The 24,543-nt window shown below is 32.8% G+C and overlaps 2 protein-coding genes across 2 annotated transcripts; one reads left to right on the forward strand and one right to left on the reverse strand.

Moving 5' to 3' along the window:
- Positions 1-5,621: 5,621 nt before the first annotated feature.
- LOC148191992 (BTB/POZ domain-containing protein At3g50780-like) lies at positions 5,622-9,855 on the forward strand. The gene is made up of 3 exons (XM_088099890.1): positions 5,622-6,044; positions 6,353-7,176; positions 8,801-9,855. The coding sequence occupies exons 2-3, from the start codon at positions 6,544-6,546 to the stop codon at positions 9,734-9,736; spliced, it is 1,569 nt and encodes a 522-aa protein (XP_087956016.1). The 5' UTR covers positions 5,622-6,044; positions 6,353-6,543; the 3' UTR covers positions 9,737-9,855.
- Positions 9,856-15,394: 5,539 nt separating this feature from the next.
- Positions 15,395-22,779, reverse strand: LOC124826547 (BEL1-like homeodomain protein 2). Its single transcript, XM_088100530.1, is given in 6 exon segments — positions 15,395-15,935; positions 15,938-16,418; positions 18,420-18,480; positions 19,326-19,711; positions 20,902-22,221; positions 22,402-22,779. Coding segments are annotated over 5 exon segments (2,202 nt in total). The 5' UTR covers positions 22,039-22,221; positions 22,402-22,779; the 3' UTR covers positions 15,395-15,798.
- Positions 22,780-24,543: the final 1,764 nt, after the last annotated feature.

Below are 24,543 nucleotides of genomic sequence, written 5' to 3' on the forward strand. Positions count from 1 at the left end.
TTTATTTCTTTAATATTTTATTATACTTTTAGAATAAATCTAACAATAATATAAATATAAGCCCTTAATCACCAATGTAAAGTTTATATGTTCATAACATGACAGCCAAATTATTATGTGCACTAAAATGTAGGGAGTTTTGACTTATGATTAACATATTAAAATCAGTTTTTCCTTGCGGTGACAATATTTAAGGGGGAATGTGTTTTTAGCAAAAATGGTGGTTCTATATGTAACATCACGGAATTTACATTTAATTGCTTCTAGTTTTCTCCCTTCCAGGTTACAACTGTCTCTTGGATTCGGTCCATTATTCTGCTATATCATACGCCAAGTCTTGGATGACAACATTGAAATACAAAAGTAACATATATGTCAGCCACCCATAGACCAATTATGCCAATCTTTCTGTTCTGTTTGGATGAGCTGATGCAGTTAGTGAGATTAATGATGAAAGGCACGTGAAGTTGTGAAAAGCAAAAACACCAATCCATGCAGCTTAGAAAAAAGTTACTAACACCAAGAAGAAGAGGGAGAAACCGATATATCTTATCAGTATGAGGGTCACTCGACTGAACAGAGGCTTTGTGCGCCAAATGGGAAGGCCATTAATGGGGACAGAAACTGAATAACCATGTGATTCATTCTGCCATTATCTAGTCCTTGACAGTGAGAAGCAACATGACCGAAGCATAAACTATAATATTCAACTGCTACTGAAACAAATAAATGATGACTGTATTCTCTCAACATAACTAAAATACAGTATTATACTTCAACCAGAGATGTATTTAACGTCAGTGTTTCATGACATGTCCATATAAGAAAAAATATTCACATAAATGAGTTAACAGTGACATCAATATTTATAAGTTAAAACTTATGTCACATATATAAATCTCTCCCGGATGAACTTCATCATGTATGGATCCTGCAGTCCAAAAATGAATAGCAACCTGTGCAGTTTGGATCTAGTGGCCTTCATCAACACCACACAATTATTTATATTGTTTTTACAAAAAAGCTTACTACTTTAAGGGTGAAGATCCAAAGAGTTTTAAAAGCAATTGTAGAGGATGAGAATCCTCCAAAATGGACACACAAGAGGTCAGGATTAGGGACCCCATGGACCTCTTGTTCACAGACAAAATTGAGAGATTGCAGGCAACAGTGCATACCAAAGCCAAACCAATATGTCGGTCACTCACTCTTCTTTCACTCATTCATGTACTAAAAAAAATGATAACCTTCAACCAATAGCTTGTCTCCTAAGGCCTAAGCTCAATGTTTCACCAGTTGTTTCTCTTGGTAGAGAGCTTACATAAATTATCACGATTGATGAATGGCCTAGATTCTCACCTGTCTTTGTTGGACATATTTTAATCACAATATACATGATTAATGGTATCCCCTAATTAGCTACTGTGTTATGGTTTGGTACTAATAATTGGTTAGGTGCATAGGACATAGTTAACTGTGATCTCTACAAAGAAAAGGGATGTTATTAGGATGAAAAGTTTAGAGCACATGGCAGAAGGTTCATTAGTAACATCAAAATTTGGGAGCAGTGAATCTTGGTGGGCCAAAAAGACAACAATTCCAGGGCAGCAGAGGCCACTTATCATGTGATTGGAATTTCTGATTCCTGATGACGAAAACACGTTTCTATCTTTCTATCTTTCTATCTTCTCTTGTTTTAGCAGTTTGATGGAAGCGCTGCAAATCTCTATGATTGCACTGAAGTCACGGCACACACAGCTATGCCTAATTGCATCAATGAGAAATTGCTACAGCTGTGAATTTCTCACTTTTTCCCCAAAAGTAAACAGCATCTTCACAATGAAATGTTTCACCCTGCACCAGTATGGCAAAATTTCAAATCAACACACTTTCTATCATACCTTCAATTATGTCAATAATGCTTTTGGATAAACTCTAAAATTGAATTTAATATCATATCAGATAAAAATAAAATAACAAAATTAAACATCATATAAATAATTGTACAAAATTATTGTTTCAAGATTAAAAATGATATTAATGTTAATTTTTTATAAGTTTAACTCATATCACATTTATATATTTGTTTTTAAAAAATAGTGTAAATTCCTTTTATAAAAAAAAACCCTTCAAACTCTCAATGTAATTATGGAGTTTGGAGAATCATAATATATCCTTGCCTAACTTCAATTAGCGAGTTAGTTCAGTGACGAAAATCCAATAGGTGATTTTCAAATAACACGTTTCGATAATCTTTCAAAATAAGTGCAAATCACTGAAAAAGAAGACAAAAAAATTGTTAGAGCTAGGGAATCTAGTAAGGTTTACACAAAGAGACATTTTTCAAGCATCATATTACATTAGAAATGCCAAAATAATCAAATCAGAAAAAAAAATGTAAGTTTCATTAAAAGTATCAAATGTACTATTTATTAATTGTCATAAATATCAGTAAATTTGTCATATGATAAATTATTATTGGCATTATTTAATATACAATTTATTTTTTTTAATGCGGATAATTTACTCAATATTTAAAAAAAATGTAAATATCATTAAAAATATCACATGTACTATTTAGTAATTATTATTGTAACACCCAAAATTTTACCAATACAATATTTTTTTTTACAATGTATAAGAATTGTTTTACCTTTTAAATATATATATATATATATATATATATATATATATATATTTATATAAATTAAATATATAAGAAAATAATAATATTAACCACAATAATAATATTAGCAATAAAATAGGATAATAGAATAATATCAGTATACTTCAAATAATATAACAATTATATATATATATATATATATATATATATATATATATATATATATATATATATATATTATCAAATAATATTATATATATTACAGATTTAAATTTTAACGAATAATGTTATAGTAATAATAATGATAATATAATAATAGAATAATACAAATATGTTAAATAATAGTTACGAAAATTGTAAATAAAATTTTAGTTATATATATAAATATTATTATAAATTATAAATATATATAAACATGTATTATGATAATAAATACAAACATTTATATAAGATAAATATGTGGAATACTAAAATAATATTACAAAGAAAAAGAGAAATAGATAAACGGGTTAATAAAATAATGGATTATGATTTTTTTTATGTTTTATAATCAAACGAAAATATTATTTTAATCTGAAAATATATATAAAAAAAAGTTTAAACGAGTGATGTGATATGTTATTGGTTTCTAGAAAATTTTGAATTCGTGACACTTCATAGTAAGTTGTTATTAAATGGATTGTAAGAAAATTATTTCATGCATCATAATCCAAAATAAAAATTTATTTAACACATTGAATTTATAATTATTGTGAGAAAGTAACTATCGTATTGTTGAAATCAGCAATGAAGAACATGAAATTAAAAGAAAAAGAAGAAGAAATAAGGTAGTAAGAAACATAAGGAAAAGTCTATGTCCATTTCATGATCCGACAAAGAAAAGTACTAATGGATGAAAGAAAAAGATAATCGCAAATGGAAATAGCCAAAGAGCAAAAGAAAGTAATAGAGACAAATAGTCAATTAGAGAAGCATTGCATGTGATGATGTGATTATGTGAATTACTTTTGTATTTGCATCTTAGCATTTGATTTTTTTTCCAACTCTCTAATTTCTCATGAAACTAACTTCTTCATTCTTATTTAAAATTTATAAAACAAGTAATTTTAGTTAACTAAATATTAAATTAATTTATAATATATAAATAAACGTAAATTTTAGTTTATAAATTTGTTTTAAAAAATTAAATTTTTAAATACAATATAAAATCATAAGTTAGAATATATTATAGTAAAAATATTTATCTATTGAATTTATTGTTTTATCTATTATTCGACCACTGTAAAAATAAAATAAATTTAATATATATATATATATATATATATATATATATATATATATATATATATATATATATATATGTAAAATATAAATAAGTAGATACATATCATACATCATAAATTAATTTTTTAAGAGGAAATTAAAATCAAAGTCAACTTCTTAACCTTTTCAATTCTTTTTATTTTTTCAAAATTTGGTTTTGCTTTACTATTTTTTAAATTACCCTATTAAAAGCTATAATCACTGTTTTTAGTCTGTTTAAAGAAGATAAATAACATTCCTTTTGGTTCTATAATTATTTCACAAGTGTTATACAAGAAAAATATTGTGACTAACAAATGTTAAAATCTAAGCGACTTAAAAATTGATTTGTACGGACTAGTGTACTTCTTTTTAATATATCAACTAATTAAAAATCATTCTACGTATAATTTTTAAAAGAATCATTTTAAAATAAAAGATTTTTTTTTCTAATATCATGCAACTTTTTTGTGACCAGTTTATATTTTATTCTCTTTTGAAGAAATTTTTGAAATCGAACTACTTGAATGGTTATTTGAATGGAGGATATCATACTTTCATATAACGGTTAACATAAGGGTCCTAAAAAAGTTTTAAAAATAACCCATCATCTAGTGTTTAGTCTCTTTAAAATTATAAATATATGACTCAATCAAGAGTGGAAAGATAACACACTCTTTTTCAAAAGACAAATATAAATAAAAGATAATTTAAAAAATACCACTTAAAATAAAAATGGTACAAACTTATATAGTAATTATTTGATGATATTGTAAAAATGTTATATATATTATTTAAATTTCTTTCCTTCAATTAAACCAATGATTTTGTTTTTATTATACCCAATAATTTTATTAGAAGTCAAGTGTTAATTTTATTAGAAAAGGTTTAAAACAGTTTAATTACATTTTTTTATATGTTTTTAAAAGATAAAATTCTGACAAATTTTAAATTATAAAATAAATAATATCTCGTGAACTCAGTGATTCATCTTAAAATGTTTAGACATAAAAAGAAGTAGAAAGTGCTATTTTGAGTTAGGACTTATCTTTTGGAAGTGCATCACCGAAAACCAAACTGAACCGGTATTAAAGGTAGGTTAATCACCTTTAAAGCGAGTTAATTTGTTGGGGATAGTTAAAGTGATGGTATGAGTTCATGTATTATTATTGAAACAATGGATGGATAGAAGTAACGTGATAGGTTGAATGCATGCTACCAAAATCAGGAGAATTGAAAAGGCATCAACCGTTGTCTATTCTTAGAAGATTCATATTTTTGGGTTTGGATTTTAGGACAATCCATCGCTTTCATGTTTCTTATATCCATCCTACTATAATTCCACAGCTAACTGCCTCTTTCAAAATAAAAACAACCAAAGGATGAGAAACTATTCTCAACCCCTTTCTGACACAGATCTCTTTCAATATCAAGATTCTCCTCTTCTTTCTTTAATTTCCCATTAAACATTCCCAACATACACTGTTACAACTCGGCTACACCTTCAGGGTATACTGGTAATTGCACTATCCAACCAGGAAGCAAGCTTACTTTAACTTTACTCTACTCCACATGAGTGCATAATGACAAAAGCAACAGTGTCATACATAAAGAATCCAGAATATGACAACAATAATAATAAATAAATATACCAAACCATAAAAGAGAGGCATTGCTGAGTTGTGTAGAGAAACTCCAGCAAGGAAAAACCGGATTAAAGGAAAAGTTTTCTTTTTTATTTATTTCATTTTAAAAGATTGTTTTTTTAATTAGAGAAAAGATGAATGGTTGAGTCTGAGGGGCCAAGTGATGCGAATTCTGAGACCCAAATCATGAAAAGCATGGAACTTGCAAAGTGGAAAGTAGGAAACATAGCCCATTTCCTTTCATTTCATATGGGTGCCCTCTTTTTGCTTGTGCGGGTCTGCTGGTGTTCTATCCTTCACTAGTTAGAGAGTGACCAAACTCATTATTCCTCGCTGCAGCTCTTTCCTCGTCGGTTCCCTTCATGGTCAACACTGCAGCTGATGTTCAATCATTTTTAAAGCTCTGAGCTTCAACGAAGTTGTTGGATATGACACGAGGTTTCCTAGGTTCTTTATATGACCAATGTGTGGTAAGTTTTCTGCTTCTGCCGTTTACCTGTGACTAGTGTCCAGAGAGAGAAAGAGAGAGAAAAGGGTCATTTTCTGTGTGCTGATCTGTAATTACTGGTTCACTTTGATGGGGTCAGATATATAATTTCATGGTCATATTGTACTTTTGGAAACGCTCCAACCATTTTATTTGTTAAAATATAGAAAAGAAATTACATACTTCTGCTTTGGTTTCAGTTCAAATCCGTTTTCCCATTAGAGAAAAATATAGACATTTTCAGTCCATTGAACATTCCTCATGTTCCATGTACTTTGTGTGAAACTGCAGTGGCGCCGGTTCTTTTTGGGGAAGTAGATCAGCTTCAAAGATTGCAGCTTTTCATTTTGCTTATTTTTCATATTTTATGAGGGGAAATATATTAGTTGCTAAGTGGGGATACGAAGACTTGTCTACACTTCATCTTTTCCCCTGTGATGCTATATCTTGTTCCATATAATTAGTGTGAATCCTTGTCACTTATGGGGGATATCAGGATTACCCGGGTAGAGCAAAGTCAAACAAAGATTAAAAGTGTTCCAATTGCTGTCACCCCTGAAGGATTTTGGTGTTGCCCTACTCCTGTTGGGTTCCAGAAAAGCCTCAAGCCTCAAAACCCTTTGAATAAACTCAAACCCTCCCCACCAGCTCCGAAGAGCAGTTCCCAGAAAAAGGAAGTCTCGGTGAGTGAGAGAAAAGCAGGGCCTGCCCCGTCAAGGTTGGTGGTTTCTGATGCTCAACAATGTAATGATGATCCAGAAAGACCTCCACCTAGCCCTTCTGTGCCTGCACAGAGAGCACCTAGACCCAAACTTGAATCTATGCCAAAAAAGGTGGCTATTGAGTTTGGTGAACCTGGAACTTGTGACATTAAGCTTCTTCTCCTTGGAAAGCAGGGTTTTTGTGTGAAGCTAAGTGTTCACAAGGATGTTTTGAAAGAGAAGAGTAGTTTTTTTGCTGATAAACTTTCTGAACAATCTGGTTTGTCATGTCTCCAAGTTGATGACTGTGAGGATGTTGAAATATATGTTGAAACTGTTGGGCTTATGTACTGCAAAGAAATGAAGCAGCGGCTAATGAAGCAGAGCGTTTCTCGCATTCTTAGAATACTTAAGGTAATTTGCTAGCTCTGTCTGTCATCACAACCTTCTTTGCTGCTAATACTGTTAGGTATTTTTGGGAGTGAAGAAGTATGTTCTATGCTATTAATCTTTTGGTATTATAATTTTCGGATTATTTTTTGTGTTGTTTAATGGTATGCCTCATTGGAGGCTTATAGTTATGTGACATTTAATCTCTTCTTATAATTGTATTCCTCGTGAGTTAATTCACCCTCCAATATGATAAATATTTTCACTATGGTTTTTTCTTCCCCAGTACATACACACATGTGTATGTAATATATATGATATAATATAACTTCAATTTACACAATGATATTTCATTTTTAGTGCTACAATCAGCTGCATTTTTCCTCGTTACATAATCAACTACTTTTTATCTTTCATGGAATGATATCAACTTAATAAAGGTCTAGTAATGCTATACTATTCTCTAGTACTTTATAAATAAGATATTAAATGAAAAAGGAAATGCATTCAATATTTTGAAAACATAAAAGGCATTCAATACCTTTTTTCATTTAATAATTAGGAGGATGACGTGATAGTATTTAGAATTATGGGTTTTGTTAACTCATAACCATCACCATTCAGTACACTCTGTTAGATGCTTTCAATTGCTTTAAAAAGCAAGTTGGAAATTAATTGTGTTTTCAATGTTTCCTTATTTGCTGCTTTAAACTTTTGGTTCCCTAACTAATACCTTAAGGTCATTCATTAACATTTTACTAGAATTATTCATGAGAAAAAATGTACTTTAGTCTGCTTTATTATATTGTAAACTACCATGCTAGCATCATCAATATTTTTTATTTTGGATTTTCTGTACTGTAATGAGAACCGGTGCCTAAGGTTGTTATTTTTAAAATGTTATCATGGATATGTTAAAAAAGTTATTATTTTTAAGACTGTTTTACAGATGATTTGTTCTTGAGTTGTCTTAATTCACTTGAAAGCATAATACTTTCTCCACCCTCATCTTAAAGGTATAAGCGAACTAGGAATTTCTTGTGTCATACCATTTTTCTTATACATGCTCAGTTACCTCTTTCACTAACTACCGTTGATGCAAATCTGGAGTTAAAATTGCTATATATTGAACCATAACGATGATGACAAGTCATCAATGTCAGATGGATTTTTATAAAATTATTGTGGTTAAATGTATATATAGATACATTGTAACTCTTCACAATTACACAAATTGTAGCTTGAAATGCTTATGTATTTACTAGTATACAATTGCCACGGCAAGATTAAAAGGTGAGTTGAATAGTGGAATGTGCTGTTGTTAAGAATTGTGGTGATGGTCAAGATATAACCATGGTGTCTCGGGTTTTTCAGCTTTTAAAATTAGGAAGATCACCTATAGTATAAGGTAATCGTTATCCCCTGCTGATCATAATGTTTTGTCAAAATGTTTCTGATCTGTTCTCTAGAAGACTTCATAAAAAGGTAGAGCCTGAGACCTCAGTCATAAGTGCTTGCTAAATATTGTTTTCACTGTAAATCTTTCTCGTCCTTGTTTCACAATTTTATCCTTTCCTAGAAAATGAGCCATTGGATAGTGCTTGATGAAACACCACTGCCAGACTTGTAATAAGAAACTATGCTGCAGGTTGCAGAATTCCTAGGCTTCAGCTCATGTATCCAATCGTGTTTGGAGTACTTAGAAGCAGTCCCTTGGAATGGAGAGGAAGAAGAAGAAAAGGTGATTTCAACAGTTCTACGACTCCAAGGAGATGGAATCGGGGTCAATCCGGTGCTAAAACGAGTTTCTCCCGATACTTCCAATGCCCCAAAAGATACCCTCTCCCACATCGTTGAACTTGTTCTGAAATCCAACGAGGAGAGAGGTCGCCGAGAGATGAAATCCATTGTTCTAAAGCTGCTGAGGGAGAACAATAGTCTTCCAAGTTCTGCAGGTTCAGTGGACATCTGTAATGACATGATTTATAAGTCATGCAGAAGCTGTTTGGATTCATTATTGTGTCTGTTCAACCAAGCTGCAGAACCAGAGTTCAAAGAAATGCCCAGCGATAACAAAGAACCTGTAGTAAAACATATAGCTCTTGAAGCGGATAACTTGTCATGGTTGCTGGAGATTTTAATCGATAAACAAGCTGCTGAAAATTTTACGGTGATGTGGGCAAACCATCAGGAATTGGCAGCCCTACATGGAAAGCTTCCCATTGCGTTTCGCTATCATGTAAGCTGCATTTCTGGAAGACTATATGTGAGCATAGGAAGAGGGGAGGTTTTGCCATCGAAGAACACACGGCAGTTGTTGTTGCAGACATGGCTGCAGCCTCTAATAAATGACTACAACTGGTTGCAGCACGGGTGCAGGACATTTGACAGGAAACTTGTGGAGGAAGGAATTGGAAGAACAATTCTCACCTTGCCTTTGGAGGATCAACAGAGTATTTTGCTTTCTTGGGTTGGAAGCTTCTTGAAAACTGGTGATGGTTGTCCCAATCTTCAGAGAGCTTTTGAGGTGTGGTGGCGGAGGACTTTCATAAGACCCTATGCGGAAGCCATGCCAGATGCTTGAATGCTGCTGTCAAACCACCATGTCATATGTTCATTAATAGATCTTAAAATGGTTTTCGATTTTCAGTTTCTCTTTTAAGGTGACTATTCCAAGGAATTATAAATCATGTCTTCATTTTCCTTTGTGCTTTACCTCCACCTGCTAACCAGTTTCATGTATACAATCACTCATGGAATTGTAACTTTTAGTAATTATACAAATACTAAAGATTTAGTTTTTCTAAAATGATACATTTATTTTATCATACAAGTACGTACATTCAATTATAATTTTACTAGTTACTTTTTCAATTAATAGTTATAGTGGGAGTAAATCCCACTTTACTTCAATCCAAAACAGTAAAATAAATAAGTGAATCTTTTTCAACAACCAAATAATTAATAACTAGTGTCATGGTTACTGGCACGACTGCATAAATAGTGGTATATGCTAGCTATTTCTATTCATGAAATTCGCATTTTCCCTGTTAGATTTTCTTTCTAACATTATTGACTATGTATTACATTAAGTAACACTTTTATTAAAAAAAAAATCACAATCTAATACCATGCCAGATCTTGTGGTTATATAGAATCTAAATAGGCTAGTTTAACTTGCACTCTGTCTGTTAGCCAAGGGATATTTTTCATTCACTCTTTTAGGCCATTTCTGTGTCTCTCCAGTGGTTGTGGAATTTTAAGTTCAAAAGTCTGTCTTTCATCTCTTTGTATTTTAGGTCTGAAGTCTCACATTAAATACAATTTAGCAAAACACGTAAAAGGAAATAAAAATCTCCCAACAGAATGGCCCAACAACACACTAAGGAAAGAAAACCTTGGTCATTTATTCCTCCATCTTCATAATTTCAAACTTCATTCCGATGGTATAATTTGAAATACAACAAATTATATTTTAAATTATGCATTTTGAAATATAATTTTATATTTCAGACTGTACATTCAGAATTAAAAAATAAAAAAGACATTTTTAATTATATATCATAGAATACAGCATTAAGAATTTATGAAGATACTTGAAATTATAGAGATGCAAAAAGAAACTGCGAAAAATCTTTATGTGTCCATCTCCTGTGTCACCGGGCAGCAACCTTTTTGAATTAGAATTATGTAAAATAAGTATTATTTAAAAAAAAAATCAAGAATGTGTATTATGGAATCATATTTTCAATGTTCTATATATGTTAGGAAAAGAGAAGGGCCGAATTGAAAATTCGAAAATATGGTGGTGTAGGAAAAAAACATGGGGCTTTTAAGCCTTTTTAACATATTGTTTCGCATACGAACAGACCGTAGTGCAAGCCTTCTGCAATAGTATCATAAGAATTACTAGTTGTAGCACTTTCTTGTATGTAATAAAAGCGTTTCTAACTTGAATTATCATTTCAAAATTATTCTTATTTAAATAAAATAGAATATTTTCCTATGTTTCCAATCAGGCCTACTTCCATAGGTTATACATGATTTATTCGATCATGTATAACGCGAATACATGTCCAATCCATTTTTATTGTATAACGTTTCTCTTTATTCACCCATTATTAGCATAGATTTTCTGAAAATAGAATTTGATATTAACCTATTATTAGCATATGGTTCATAACAGAAGAAAATGTTGTAAGATGCCATGGGCATTGCTACCATTTTTCTACATTTGCATTTATTTTAGCTACCAAAAATTTTCAGCTGCTGAAAGATGAGCTGGCCCAATACCGCATGAACGCAATCGTCTCTCCATTTCCTGGATGAAACATTGAATGGATCAAGTCATGAACTCAACATCAATATAAGGGTGTTACTTCCTCCACCGCCACATTTTCTCCCTCCACCTCCCCAATTCTATTACATATTTTTTGAATTACAAAACTAACATTTTATAATTACACAAATAACCTTTTTATTTTTTTAATCCTAATTATTTACTTTAACCCTAAAATCTATCTTTCTACCCCTTCTCACCCACCTCCCAACCCTTCAGATTCTCACCTAAACTCCATCAGATTTGTTTCTCATCTTCCATTTTTCCTCACAGTGTGGTGGTGCTTCAAGGTGCTGGTCAGAGGCGTGAGAGGTTCAGAGACGTAAAAGTGCGTAACAAAACCCTAAAATATAAATCGTATAATCTTTAAAAGGATGTGAGCATCTGTCAACGGATGTCAACATCCCGTTTAAGGGAAAACGGATGTCAACATCCGTCGACGGATATCGACATCCGTTTCAGATCCAAACGGATACCCGACATCCGTTTTTGGCCTGGTTATCTTCTTCCTTTCTCCCAACACACGCACACAGCAAAAAAACGCATAGCACAGCACAACATAGAGCACAACACAGATATATATGCATTGCATTTAAAAAAAAATTAAAAATATCATCACTAACCTTGTGAGGAAAAATGGAAGATGAGAAACAAATCTGATGGAGTTTAGGTGAGAATCTGAGGGGTTGGGAGGTGGGTGAGAAGGGGTAGAAAGATAGATTTTAGGGTTAAAGTAAATAATTAGAATTAAAAAATAAAAAGGTTATTTGTGTAATTATAAAAAGTTAGTTTTGTAATTTAAAAAATATGTAATAGAATTGGAGAGGTGGAGGGAGAAAATATGGTGGTGGAGTGAGTAACACCCTCAATATAATAATAACAACTCGTTAAATCATTATTATAAGAATTTGCTAATAAGTATTTCCCGATTTTAGGAATTAAAAATATTAAATATAAATTTAATATTTGAAATGCGAAAAGCATCAAAAGACCGTGATATATTAACAATTCTTTCTAAAATAAATTATATATCATTATTTTATTGGTCTGAATATTTAAAATAGACGAATTACATGTTATCGCATTATTAAAAAAATTACTAAAAAATATTTTTCAATGATACAATATTGTTATCTGTTTGTTAAGAAGGTTGACGGGTGTGTGACAGTGGAAAAATGGTGGGACCAGCCCAATTTGGTGTGATCTGAACATTTCCTCCTCCATCATGTGGCAATGGGCTCCTTCATTAAATGGAAGAACCCAATTGAAAGCCCTCGTATAAAATTTTCGTCAGCTTCTTTCCCTATTGAATACCCAAGTTATGTTGCACCGATACAAGACAAACAAACAATTCTAGGGTTCATAATCTTTTTTCTTCAATCTTCATCATCTGTCTCTTTACAGGACCCTCCTTAATGTTAATGTATCACCAAATTTATGTTAACTTTCTACTCATACATTCCTTCCTTCTTCCTCATTATTTAACTTTCAAATATTTACTTAACCACCTTAATCCTCAAAACAATTATAAATTTTCCCTTACAAACCACTTTTATCATATCAGAATCATTTATGACATCTCTGTTGTTTAGTGAAGCCAAATGTGTAACTATCTAACTAACTACTCCCACACATGTAATTGAATACCGAAAAAGCTTAATTGATGGTTGCTGCAGAACAACCTTTGGTTAGTAATATGCGGTGTTTCTCAAAGAACAAGAAAGATATTAGGTGAGAAGTGCTTGTTGCTTTGCAAGTTCTTATTTTGATTTTTAAGGAAGAAACGTGTGGCCTTTTGTTTTACATACCACACCACAACAAATTCCGGTTCATCTCTTCTACCCACACCAATTACATAACAGAAACGGAATTGACCACCTTCTAGGTTTGCACGGATATTATCCAAACACTTGTAATCTAGAAATATACTACTGTTCTTGCTTTCCGGCAAGTTTTTAAATTTTGATTTTCTACTACATTTTTTATATCATCTCTTTACTTAAAATACACTGATTTTAATATTTAAAAAACCTTTCTTTTTAATCTATCAATGAAAAAAAAAATAATTGAGAATCTTGGGTTCATGGTTAATGTTTTAGTTTAACGCAATTGGAAAGTATATATATAATTCTAAATTTGATTGATCATATGTTCAGTGTTTTATCGTAGACACATTAAAAACTATTTTCGCAAGACATATATAGTCGTGCATTGTGACTCACCCTTTTGCATGAATTTATGACTTTAATTATAGCTAATTAAATAATCAGCCATTATAGAACACACTTTTTTGGTTATATATACACATTTTTTTTGTAGCCAATAACTCTAATTATTAGAACACCTACCATTTTAAAGCGTTGATTGCATTCGGGTAAGCTGTCAATTCTCTCCTTCAACTTCCTCAAGTTATAAGCAGTCTTAATGAGATTTGACAAAATTCAATAATAAAAAAAGTAATTTAGTTGGAAAATTAATCGATGACAATGAAATTTTAGAAAAGGTTATGGAAGCCTTTTCCTTTCTTCTATTCTATCTATCCCAATGGAAATCAAGTGAATTTTAAACGGTGGAAGTTAGAAGTTTTGTATTATTTGAATAATTTGAGTTTTTGTTGTGTTGTAAAGAGTTGATGGAAGATGTTGTGTAGCCCCTGATATTGAAGATCTGAAGAGTGATTTTTGCTTAGCGGGAAAAGAAGAGTTTGGTGGGTATGTGAGAGTTTTCAATTTGAAAGAGTGGATAACTTGCATTGGTAGATGAGGTGTGGTCCCGGTGTGAATTTAAGGCTCATACACAATATGTATGTTTTCTGACTTCCATGATTGAGGTAACATGTCATGCATTAGATCAATAATGTAGTAAGATTCATTACAATAATTTGAGAGCTACATAAGTGGACAATGTGTAATCCATTCCACTCTATCAATACTCTCTACAAAGCTGTCTCTTGTCACACCCAGAGGACTGCTATGCATCACTTATATACCAAAAACAAAGAAATTATGCAACCGATGGCCGACTTCAATTTTAAGGAAAAGAAAAAAACCAAACTCACACTTCATATGCACAACTTCCTAAGATTCATGTATGTCCAAAATTCTGCTCATTTGTACAACTTTGTTAGGAACACCAAAGTTGTGATTAGGAACCACTTTTGTCTAAATTAAACACTAACATTCAACGTCACTTAATAAGGATAACAACACGTGGATTTGATTATTTCATCCTAAATTTTAAAGTCAAAGTTCATCCTTACTTTCATCCCTTAAGTAAAAAAAACTTTTCATATAAGACTTTTTATAACATTTCGATTTATATCAGGAAACAAATATATTTACACATGTCAGTTTTTTTACTGTTTTAAATATATATTTTTTTGAAAAATTATAGTTAAAAAAACATAATATTATGAAATACTCAATATAATTCTATAATTATCAAAAATATTAAATAATTAAAAAAACTAAGAAAGATTTCCTTATATAACTAAATGATCAAAGTAGAAAAAAATTAATATAATTTTAGTAGATTACACAATCAACTAAAAGTATTTTAATAATCTAAAATAGAATCGAACGTAGACAAGACAAAAATATATCTACTTTATATATTATATATTAGAAAGTAGATAAGACGAAAAAAAATATATATTATTTTCATACTCATGCTAAAATAAAAAAATTAAATTACAACAATATTTATATTATCTAGTTTATTTATCATCCGTATGACTTCTCCATTAACAATACTTTTTTAAAAAAAATATCATTATAACTTCAAACAGTTATGAGTGATTGCTCATTCGACTCTTATACCTTTTGATGTATGAAAGACAGCCGAGTTTTTGTCGAAGGAATAAAAGTAAAATCAACAATTGTACAATATTTCACGATCTTAAAGTGAAAAACAAAAAGGAACAGTTATTATTCCCATGATTAACTAGATCAAGTGCAGTCAAACTAAGCTACAAACCTTAAATAATTAATGTTGTCCATATACGGGAAAAAATCATGCAAAACAATATGCTGTACAGTTATACAATAGATACCATATATTAAGATTACACCTAATTAATAGCTAACTTGAGTTGAGACTACCTTTCTCATATAGTATTATCTTTTTCTTTTCTGTCCTTCTCCCACAATGCAAATAAGACCGATGGAGGAATAACTGAGAAAATATAAAAGTGGAAAAATGTTTTCTTTTGATGTATATATAATATAATGTGATAAAAGCATCTCCCTATATATTATTTTTTTTATTATAATATTATTATTATGTGAAGTAGTACTATATATCGAAGTTTAAATGGCTCCAAAGTCTCTAACAGAGAAAGGAGCTTTCTCCGGCATGTTCCCGGCATGGCGAAGCCCTAGGGTGAGTGACACGTCACCAACTGTGGTCCCAAATCTAATGAGTGTGGATCCAATGTCAGCACTGCAGACGCGGTCCCAAAATCTGCTGTGACCAAGCGACACGTGTCATCAGTGGCCATTAATCTCTGTGGGGGCAGATCTGAGTCGAAGCACTGTGACCCGGGTGGTGCAATCTCAGAGGTGGTGGCGCTGACGGAGGCCATGACAGTGGTGGAGGTGGTGGTGGACTGCTTTCCTTGGTTTTCCGAGAAGCCCTGTCTATTCATTGCAACAAGTGATGAGTCGCTTTCGGTGGCATTGATATCGGATTTTTTCCCTGTTGGTTTTGTTGTTGTGATTGTTGGTGGTGCAGCTGTTGTTGCTGTTGACGTCGTAGCTGCTCCTGGTGTGCTTGGAGTTTGTGCTTGGTTCCCACTGATATTGCTGTTGTTGCTTTGGTTATTTTCTCTCTCTTCTGTACTCTCTGTTTCTTTAAGTTCTTGTTGGTACATCTCTTCCACCATGGGTTTCCACAACCGAACCCTGGCATTAATGAACCAGTTTGATACCTGAAAAAATCACGTTCCACCCATCAATCTACGTATATATATATATATATAAACACATCAAGCTCTATTCAGAAAATTCTCAATATGACTAAAGGGACGACGAACAAACTAAAACTCCAGTATCAAAGCTGTGCTTTATATCATCAAAAACTAAACTGCATGAATGCCTTGATATAAAATCCTTATTGTTGACCTTCACCGTGTGTTTTGACCCTACGAGTATATAATTTCAGTTCGATTATTTAATTGATACTATTATGAGTACAAAAAGAAAAAGGACACACAAGAGCTTCCTTTCTGCTGGCTCATTGTTGTTTGTCTTTTTCTGCTAAAGTGTGATTAGACTTCGAGGTATCTTCTCTGTGGTGTAACACAAAGGACATCAAAGATGACAGATTTAAAATATATATGTGATTAGTTACACAACAGATGAAACTATTCATCACCAGTTTCTTCTAAGAAGGGACAGTGTTTTTAGTTGTATGAGTCTAATTCTCCCCATTTCACTGACCACTATGGGGTATAGGTGCATATGGGGTGTAGTTGGAAGATAGGCACAGGTAATTAACAGTTTTTTCTTCTTCTTTTTCTCTCCAGCTCTCAGCATCTTGGTTTGCTACAGATCTAATTTAGGAGAAGATGAAATAAAAACAAAATATAGCAGAAAAATCATTTAATATTCTTGCTTCACTAATAAAAACTTCAAGCTAAACAAAAATAAAAGTAAATATGTTTAAAACACCTGATATTCTTGTAATAAAATGATAATTAAATAAATGAATCAATTTGTTCTATCACTAAAAATATCATTTCCTCTATCAAGTTTCTCTCAACCACTCACTTTTCGTAAACCGAACAAAGGTTAATTATAAGTTTTCACACATTATATTTTGTATATGACATAAACAAAGTTGATAAAAAAAATCATGAAAAACAGTAATATTCAATGACAAAACATAGTTCCTTTAAGTGCTTTGATATCATCGTCCCATCAAAATCTAGAGTTCCATACTATAGATAGAACAAGTTTTCATTATAGATTATTGAGACAAAACTTCAAAACTTCAATTTTAATTGATTAATAACACTAAAGATAATTATAAAATTGTATGAGTTAGGATAAAGTAGGAATAAAAAAACCAAATATTGAAAATAATTTATTTTTTTATTTCAATCCAGGGATAGAATAAATATGAAGAGGGACAATTTATTTTCTGTTCTATTCGGTTGAGAGTTCAAAATTTACGTGCTAAGAAAAAAGAGACATAAATGATAATGCCAAACACACAAAATTTAGAATAGAATTATATACTAGTGAAAATAAATGTGTTTATGTACAACAGTGCATGTACTTTTATATATAAAAAATATAATGTTTAAAGAGAGAGAGAGAGAGGTATTGGGGGACGAAGCTGCATGAACTCGAAACATGGCATTAGGAGAGACATTAACATCTGAAATATACACATTTATTCCCTCATATTTATGGTTGCTATAACGTGTAGTTGGGAGGAGGAGCAGGCAGTTTCACATGAGAGAGAAAAGAGTAATTGGAAGAGAGTGAGATGAATTGAAGACAACAAATTTATTTATAACTCTCATTGCTTCTGTACTTACTTCTGTTCATTTCATTTCAGAATTAATTATGTCTAGTGTGTAAAAGATTCGAATACTAAATTAAAACTAGACAAAAAGATAAGTATGTCTTCAGAGAAGAAAACGAAGTTTTCGACGTGAGAACAAAAAGAGAAAAGGTGACATTAAACAAGATAAAACCAGCATTGCTTAGAGAGAGACAGAAAAAAAAACCAGAGAAACAAAACTCAAAAACACGTAAGTTGCATCTGAACTCAGTGCTGGTCCCTCTTTTTTTTCCATTCATTGCTCTCTTCTTTTTTTTTATTTTTTTCTTTTTTACTTAGTCTTGTTAATGTGGGCACTTTGCATCTTATGAAATATTAAACAGTGTAGAGATTAAAGTTAAGAAAGAAATGAAGGAACCTGATTTCGCGATAGTCCAGTCTGTCGTGCCAACAGATGCTTATCTGCATCGCTTGGATACCTGAGAAAGAGACGAGAAAATGACATCAGAGTCCCTGCCTTAACTGTGTAAAAGGACACGGAGCTTTCTGTACACCTAGCTGAGTTTGAAACCTTTCTTTCTTTCCCTTCGTGGGCGTGAGAATCTAAGAGAAAGAAAGAAAGATCTATGTCCTAGCTGCCATGCCAGAAGTAAAGCAGATTACTGGACACACTGATCACTGTCTCTACTTTATCCCCTCCCCCACCCTTCCACTTAATCTCTAATCTAATTAGGCATTCAACAATATCAGAAAAAAAAGATACTGATAAATTCATCGTAGTTAAAGCAGCGATGTGCTGTATGCATCTTTCGACCTTTTTGCTGCCAAGACAACATCCAAGGACGCTGCAATATTACTGCATTACTGTTCATCTAAACGATCGTTGGGCACATAAATAATGGCTTTTAGATTCTCTCTTTCCTTCTGCCACATCCCCTCCCTTTCTTTGTCTCTTTATTATCTTTTCAAATAAACACAAACCCTCCTGCTTTCTCTTCTTCTTAATAATTACACTATTTTCTGTATAGGGTCTTATCTTTAACTCTCAAGTCAAGAACCGTTATTATAGATAACATACACATTACTCATACTGGAAAATAGTACTATTCCATATTCAACACAGTGCTGGAACAAATGTTGCTTTCATTTTATAAATTGCTAAAAATATATTTTAGTTGTTCATTTGCTTATTTGTACAACACAATCTGTAGGTGAAGATTGTACAAGCACATGGGCGAAGAAGTAAGTAAAAGTAATAGGCAAATATGATCCTCGTGTTATAATAAGTAATGAGAAGGGAGAGAGAAAAGAGAGGAAAACTTACGGATGGAGAAAATGTTCGAAAAGCCAAGCTCTCAAAATGTTGACAGATCGTTCAGGCAAGCCTCTCTGGGGTCTCCAAGCTTCTTGTTCCATCATCCCCATCTGGTGGAAGGCTCTCTGCTGTCTTAGGCTTTGCTCAAGAACCTTAAGCCTTGGGGTCTCACCCTTGGTCAAACCTGAGGTCCCCGCCCCTTCTTTCTCTCCTAGTAGCTCGCAACTTTGCTTCAGCTGTGCTGTTATTGCGTCCTTCAGACACCGGAAATGCCGAGACATTGCTTTCTGCGCCAGTGCTGTGTATGGAACCGCCGCACCGAAACCCATCATCAGGTCAAACGAGTTCACCACCATTTGCATCTGCTCGCAGTAATGGTTGTATCTCCTGTCCACCTGAAAAAACAAAAATTTACCACGTCTAAATATTCACAACGTTGCATATTAATCAATGAGAGAACAGATCAAATAATGTTGAAGATAAAAATAACAAAAAAACTAAAAAATAAGAAAGTAAAGGCAAGAAGATGTGTTCATGCATGCTCTCATTTACTCATTCATTGTGCGGTTTGTGAAAAGCTAGATGAACCAACTTTAGCATTAATAAGGGAAAGCAACTCATGTGAAATAAATGTGGATAGTTATTAGTTAGAAAAAAAGGCACTAACCCATGCAAACAGTGAAAGACCACTGGGCAAATTAAATATATTGATAAGTTTATGATTGTTAAATGAATGGATTAGACAGGAGAAAGACATTTTCCAACTAAGTATTTAATTTGGTTGATTGTGTGGGAGAAAGAGGAAAATAAAACACCAAATCCCAGCCAAGGAATAATAGGGATGCATTGAAGTATTCATTAATTGTTAACGTGTAGGAAGAATAATCAATCTCTTTGGTTTCTTTCTGGAAGTAACCTTCTCCACTGATAGTCTTGGCACATAAATAAAAAAAATAAAAAAATAGTAAAGGATGAATTTTGATTTATAAGAAAAGAAAAAGAAAAGCCCCTGTGAATGTGTTCAGATGAACTTAGATATGATAAAAAGGGGTTTGATTGCAATATTTCCATGATAGGTCTGGTGGATTGGTACGTGAGTGAGTGCTTTCTTCCTTGTGTTGGAGTCTATCTTACTAATGAGAAGGGACGTCGCTTCTTGATGGACGTATTCTCCTAATAGTTAGTCTCATGGTTTGCACCAAACCAAGAAACCCAAATAAAATAACATAAAGTCATCCCACCAATCAAATCCAAGGATTAAAAAAAACAGTTTTGTATTAATTAAAATAAGGAACACTTACCTACCAACTGATCCTATGAAATGGAACCCTATTATACCAGCCGGCCTTTTCCCTTTTTTCTACTTTTTTAAAAAGGTGGAAATTAATTAAAGATACCGGCCGGAGAAGAGAAGCGTGTCCTTTATAATCCTCTTGTTAATTTGGAAGACAAATAATGCAGTATTAATTAAAGGATTAAATTAAGGAAATAATTTAGAAGGAAAAGATATTGGGGGACCTTGACTCTTGATGGGGAGAGAAGGCGAGAGGAGAACAGAAAGAAAGAGAGAGATTACAATACATGCCTCGTCCAGCATTGATAGAAGTTTGACCTTCCTTCTCTGATGCTCAATCCTATCACCGGCTGACAAAGGAGGAGGAGGAATACCAGCATCTTTTGACGAAGGCGAAGAACCACCGCCACCACCATCGGGATTTGAATTAGGGTTTGAATTCTGCCTATTCGACTTGTTCTTCTTAAACTGACCCCTCCCAACACTGCAAAACTCTTCGAGCAACTCTTGTGCAGCCTTCACATACTTTGTGTTTCTCAGAACATTAACTACACCTAACGAGGATGACCCGAACCCAACATGTCCCTGCTGGTTGTTGTCGTGTCCTATCACCCCTTGCAAATGCAATGCTTGGTGATGACTGTTGTTCTTGTACGGAAATTGAACTGTTGAAGAAGAAGAAGAAGCGCCAGCTCCCACACCACCCCCTTGTTGATGATTGTAATATAGAAAACCACTGTCCCCCATCCTCAATTCCTCGGCTTTCGCTGCTTCCAGCGAAGAAGACAACGATAGCGAAAGACCTTGCCCTTCCATCACGCCTCCTTGCTGATGAGCACTCTCAGGAACCCATGTAAATTGCCCAAAAGACCCTCCCACGGCCGAACCGGTGAAACCTTGGAGGGAATTGGAAGAAGGATTGGGAAGCAACATGTGGAGTGTTGAAGAAGGAGTGGCGTGGCTTTGAGGAGGGGAAGGCGACCTCGTTTGAGGGTTCATCAGAAAAAGCTGCATGGCAGCTGCTGAGTCAGCATTAATGCTTGAAATCTGGTGCTGTGGTTGATGCTGGTTGTTATTCACACCGTTTTGGTTCTTCGAATCCCCCAATCCACCCATCATCATATTCACCCCTTGTTGCTGTCTGTTTCCGTACCACTCTCCGGCTTGCCTCGCCGCCCTAAACGTGGCCGTAACAGGCTGCTGCTCCATCAATTCAGCCGAAGCCGCATGCGGAAAATTGAACATCTCCGACAACATCCCGGCAGTCTCGTACACCGGTTCCTCTTCTTCTATCCCTACCAATGGCGCTGCCTCGAACCCTCCTTGCAACCTTACTTTGTCCCTCCGGATCTGCTGCTGTGGACTCACCCTTCCTCTCTCCAACCCATTCGGGAAGCTGAAGATTCCTGGTTGAAAATCTTGGGACATAGAATTGCAACAAGTAATCCAAGATCGAAAAGAAAACCAATGGTGTGCAGTACTAGTCTCCTCGATGAATGTAACGGCGTTCTTATTCCCATGCTAAAACCATCATCTTTATCTCTTTTCTCTGGCCAGCAAGTACCAACAAAAATAACTAAACCCTCCTCAGTAGCTTTATCCTGGTTACTTCTGTCCAATGGTTGAATTATTGATCAGTAATAAGAAGAATAATTAAAGAAATCCAGCACATCAAAAAATACTATTCACAGACAATTGAAAAAGAGAAAGAGAGAGCTAAATTCTCCTCTCTATCATTTTCAGCTTTGCTGGTATATCTAATGGCGTATGCATATGCAGACATATGTGTACCTCTTAGAGTTGCAGGATATGAAAAGATGTAAAGCACTCAGACATCCTCGGTGGTTTTGATAGCTTCCACAGTTCCTTCTTTCTCTCTCACATATAAACACAGTCACTCAATTTCTCTCTCTGTATGTTGTGGTCTCTCTTTTGTTTCTCTGGGAAATAAGAGGTCTCTGCAATCACTTCTCTAAAAAGAAAGTGCGGGCTTCACAACGATATAAAATTAAAGATGGAGGGTTTGGGGGACTGATATCATACTTGTCTCAGATAAACAGAGAGAGAGAGAGAGAAAGAAAGAACGAGAGAGTGAAGAAGAGAGAGGAAAGGGAAGCTGTCGCTCTCACCCTTCTTTGGTCTTCACCTCTTCCTTTAGTTTTTTTTCCCCACCAATAATGTCCTTTTATATATACTTTTTTTTAATCTTCTTATTCTTCTATTTCACACCATTTTCCATATTTATATAAATTGGTAATCAATTGCACACACAAGAAATATTCATCCACTCCAATGACCATAATAACCCTATCTTGTATACTCAAAAAATAGGAACAATAAGCCTTGGATTTAAGGATTGTTATTTAAGAGACTAACGATTTGTATATAGCAGTTTTGTTCTCTTCCAAAATATGAATGGATGCTTCTGAAAAGGAAAAATACGCAAACTCTAACATGTTTGTACAGAAACTTAGAAACTTTTAATGGTATATGTTGAATAAAAATTATCATATGTTTAACGAGAGGATCATGATTAATTTTTTAATTATTTGTTGTGATGGTAGCTTAGTTTTATATAGGGTGTTAATGAAATTAACGCAATGTCATCAGAAGTATTGGCTTTTATTGTCATCTGAATACGTCCTTTGGAAACAAACGCAAACTACGGAATAAAATAAAGATAAGGTGAGTAGAAAGTCATCTCAACGATCCAAACTACCACCATCTTTTTTTTATATGTTGGAATGACCGTAGTGCCCTACATAATCATTGCCGATGGGGATGAGCCCCCTTAGTTGGTAAGGTCATGTTGGTCATACTAAGCGCTGCAAATTCACAAATAGCCCTAGCGAAGTGAGACAGGAAAAATATAAGAGATTTTAGAAATCAGGAGTGCTAGACGAAGAGGATGGATGGCACGTGCGAGTGGATGGGCAAAACAGACAAGTTAGGTTTGTGTGGGATAAATAGGGTCTGAAAAGTACTCATAACCGCTTTAAGGTTTGCCACTGTCACAGTGACCATGTTCATTTTCCCTTTTCGTGTATCCTTATTTTTTTACAGGTGTTTTTCATGTTTCACCTTCTTTTACTTATGATTAAGGTTTAAATATATTTTCATATTTTTAAATATTATTTTTTAAGTGTAATCATTTTATCACATCATTATTATTCTGTCCTCCAAGTCTTCCAGAGTTATTATCAAATATAGAAAACTTCATTCAAACAAATATGTCTACAATTAATAACTTTTTATACAAACGGAACATTGTTAATTTCCTATCCAATTTTTTATTAGGTTATGGTTTTTATAGACGGTATAAAAATATTAATTATAAAGTATTTGTATAAAAGCTTTTTTTTATATACAATATTTAAACTAATACTCGTCTTTTAATTATACAATATTTAAGTTCCAATTTTCTTGAAGGATTTAATAGACTTTTAGTCATCATTCGTGGTGTATCATACTGAATTAATTTCACTTGTAATTTATCATAATGTAGCCACAATAGAATTGAATTTCAGTTCTAAAATTTTAAAATCTAAAGCCTTTTTTTTTGTATTGTATTTTTTTTAATTCGCATTCCATAAGAAAACTAAACTCTTTCTAACATTTTATACAATATATATTTGAGTTTTTAAAACTTCGAAATAAAGGAAACATAGTCTAATTTTGAATTTGTTATGAGATTCACAGAAGGAAGTAGGAGAGAAGAAATAACGACAAAAAGAAAATATCTATTTTAAAATTATTGTCACCTTTTCCAAGATCTTGATTCATATAAAACTGGTGAAGATCCAAGCATGATTTTATATATATATATATATATATATATATATATATATATATATATATATATATATATATATATATATATATATATATATATATATATATATATATATATATATATTCTTGATTGTGTTTTGT

Source organism: Vigna umbellata, chromosome 10 (assembly GCF_029865625.1).
Source record: "Vigna umbellata cultivar VRB3 chromosome 10, Vumbellata_1.0, whole genome shotgun sequence".
NCBI classification, from domain to species: Eukaryota; Viridiplantae; Streptophyta; class Magnoliopsida; order Fabales; family Fabaceae; genus Vigna; species Vigna umbellata.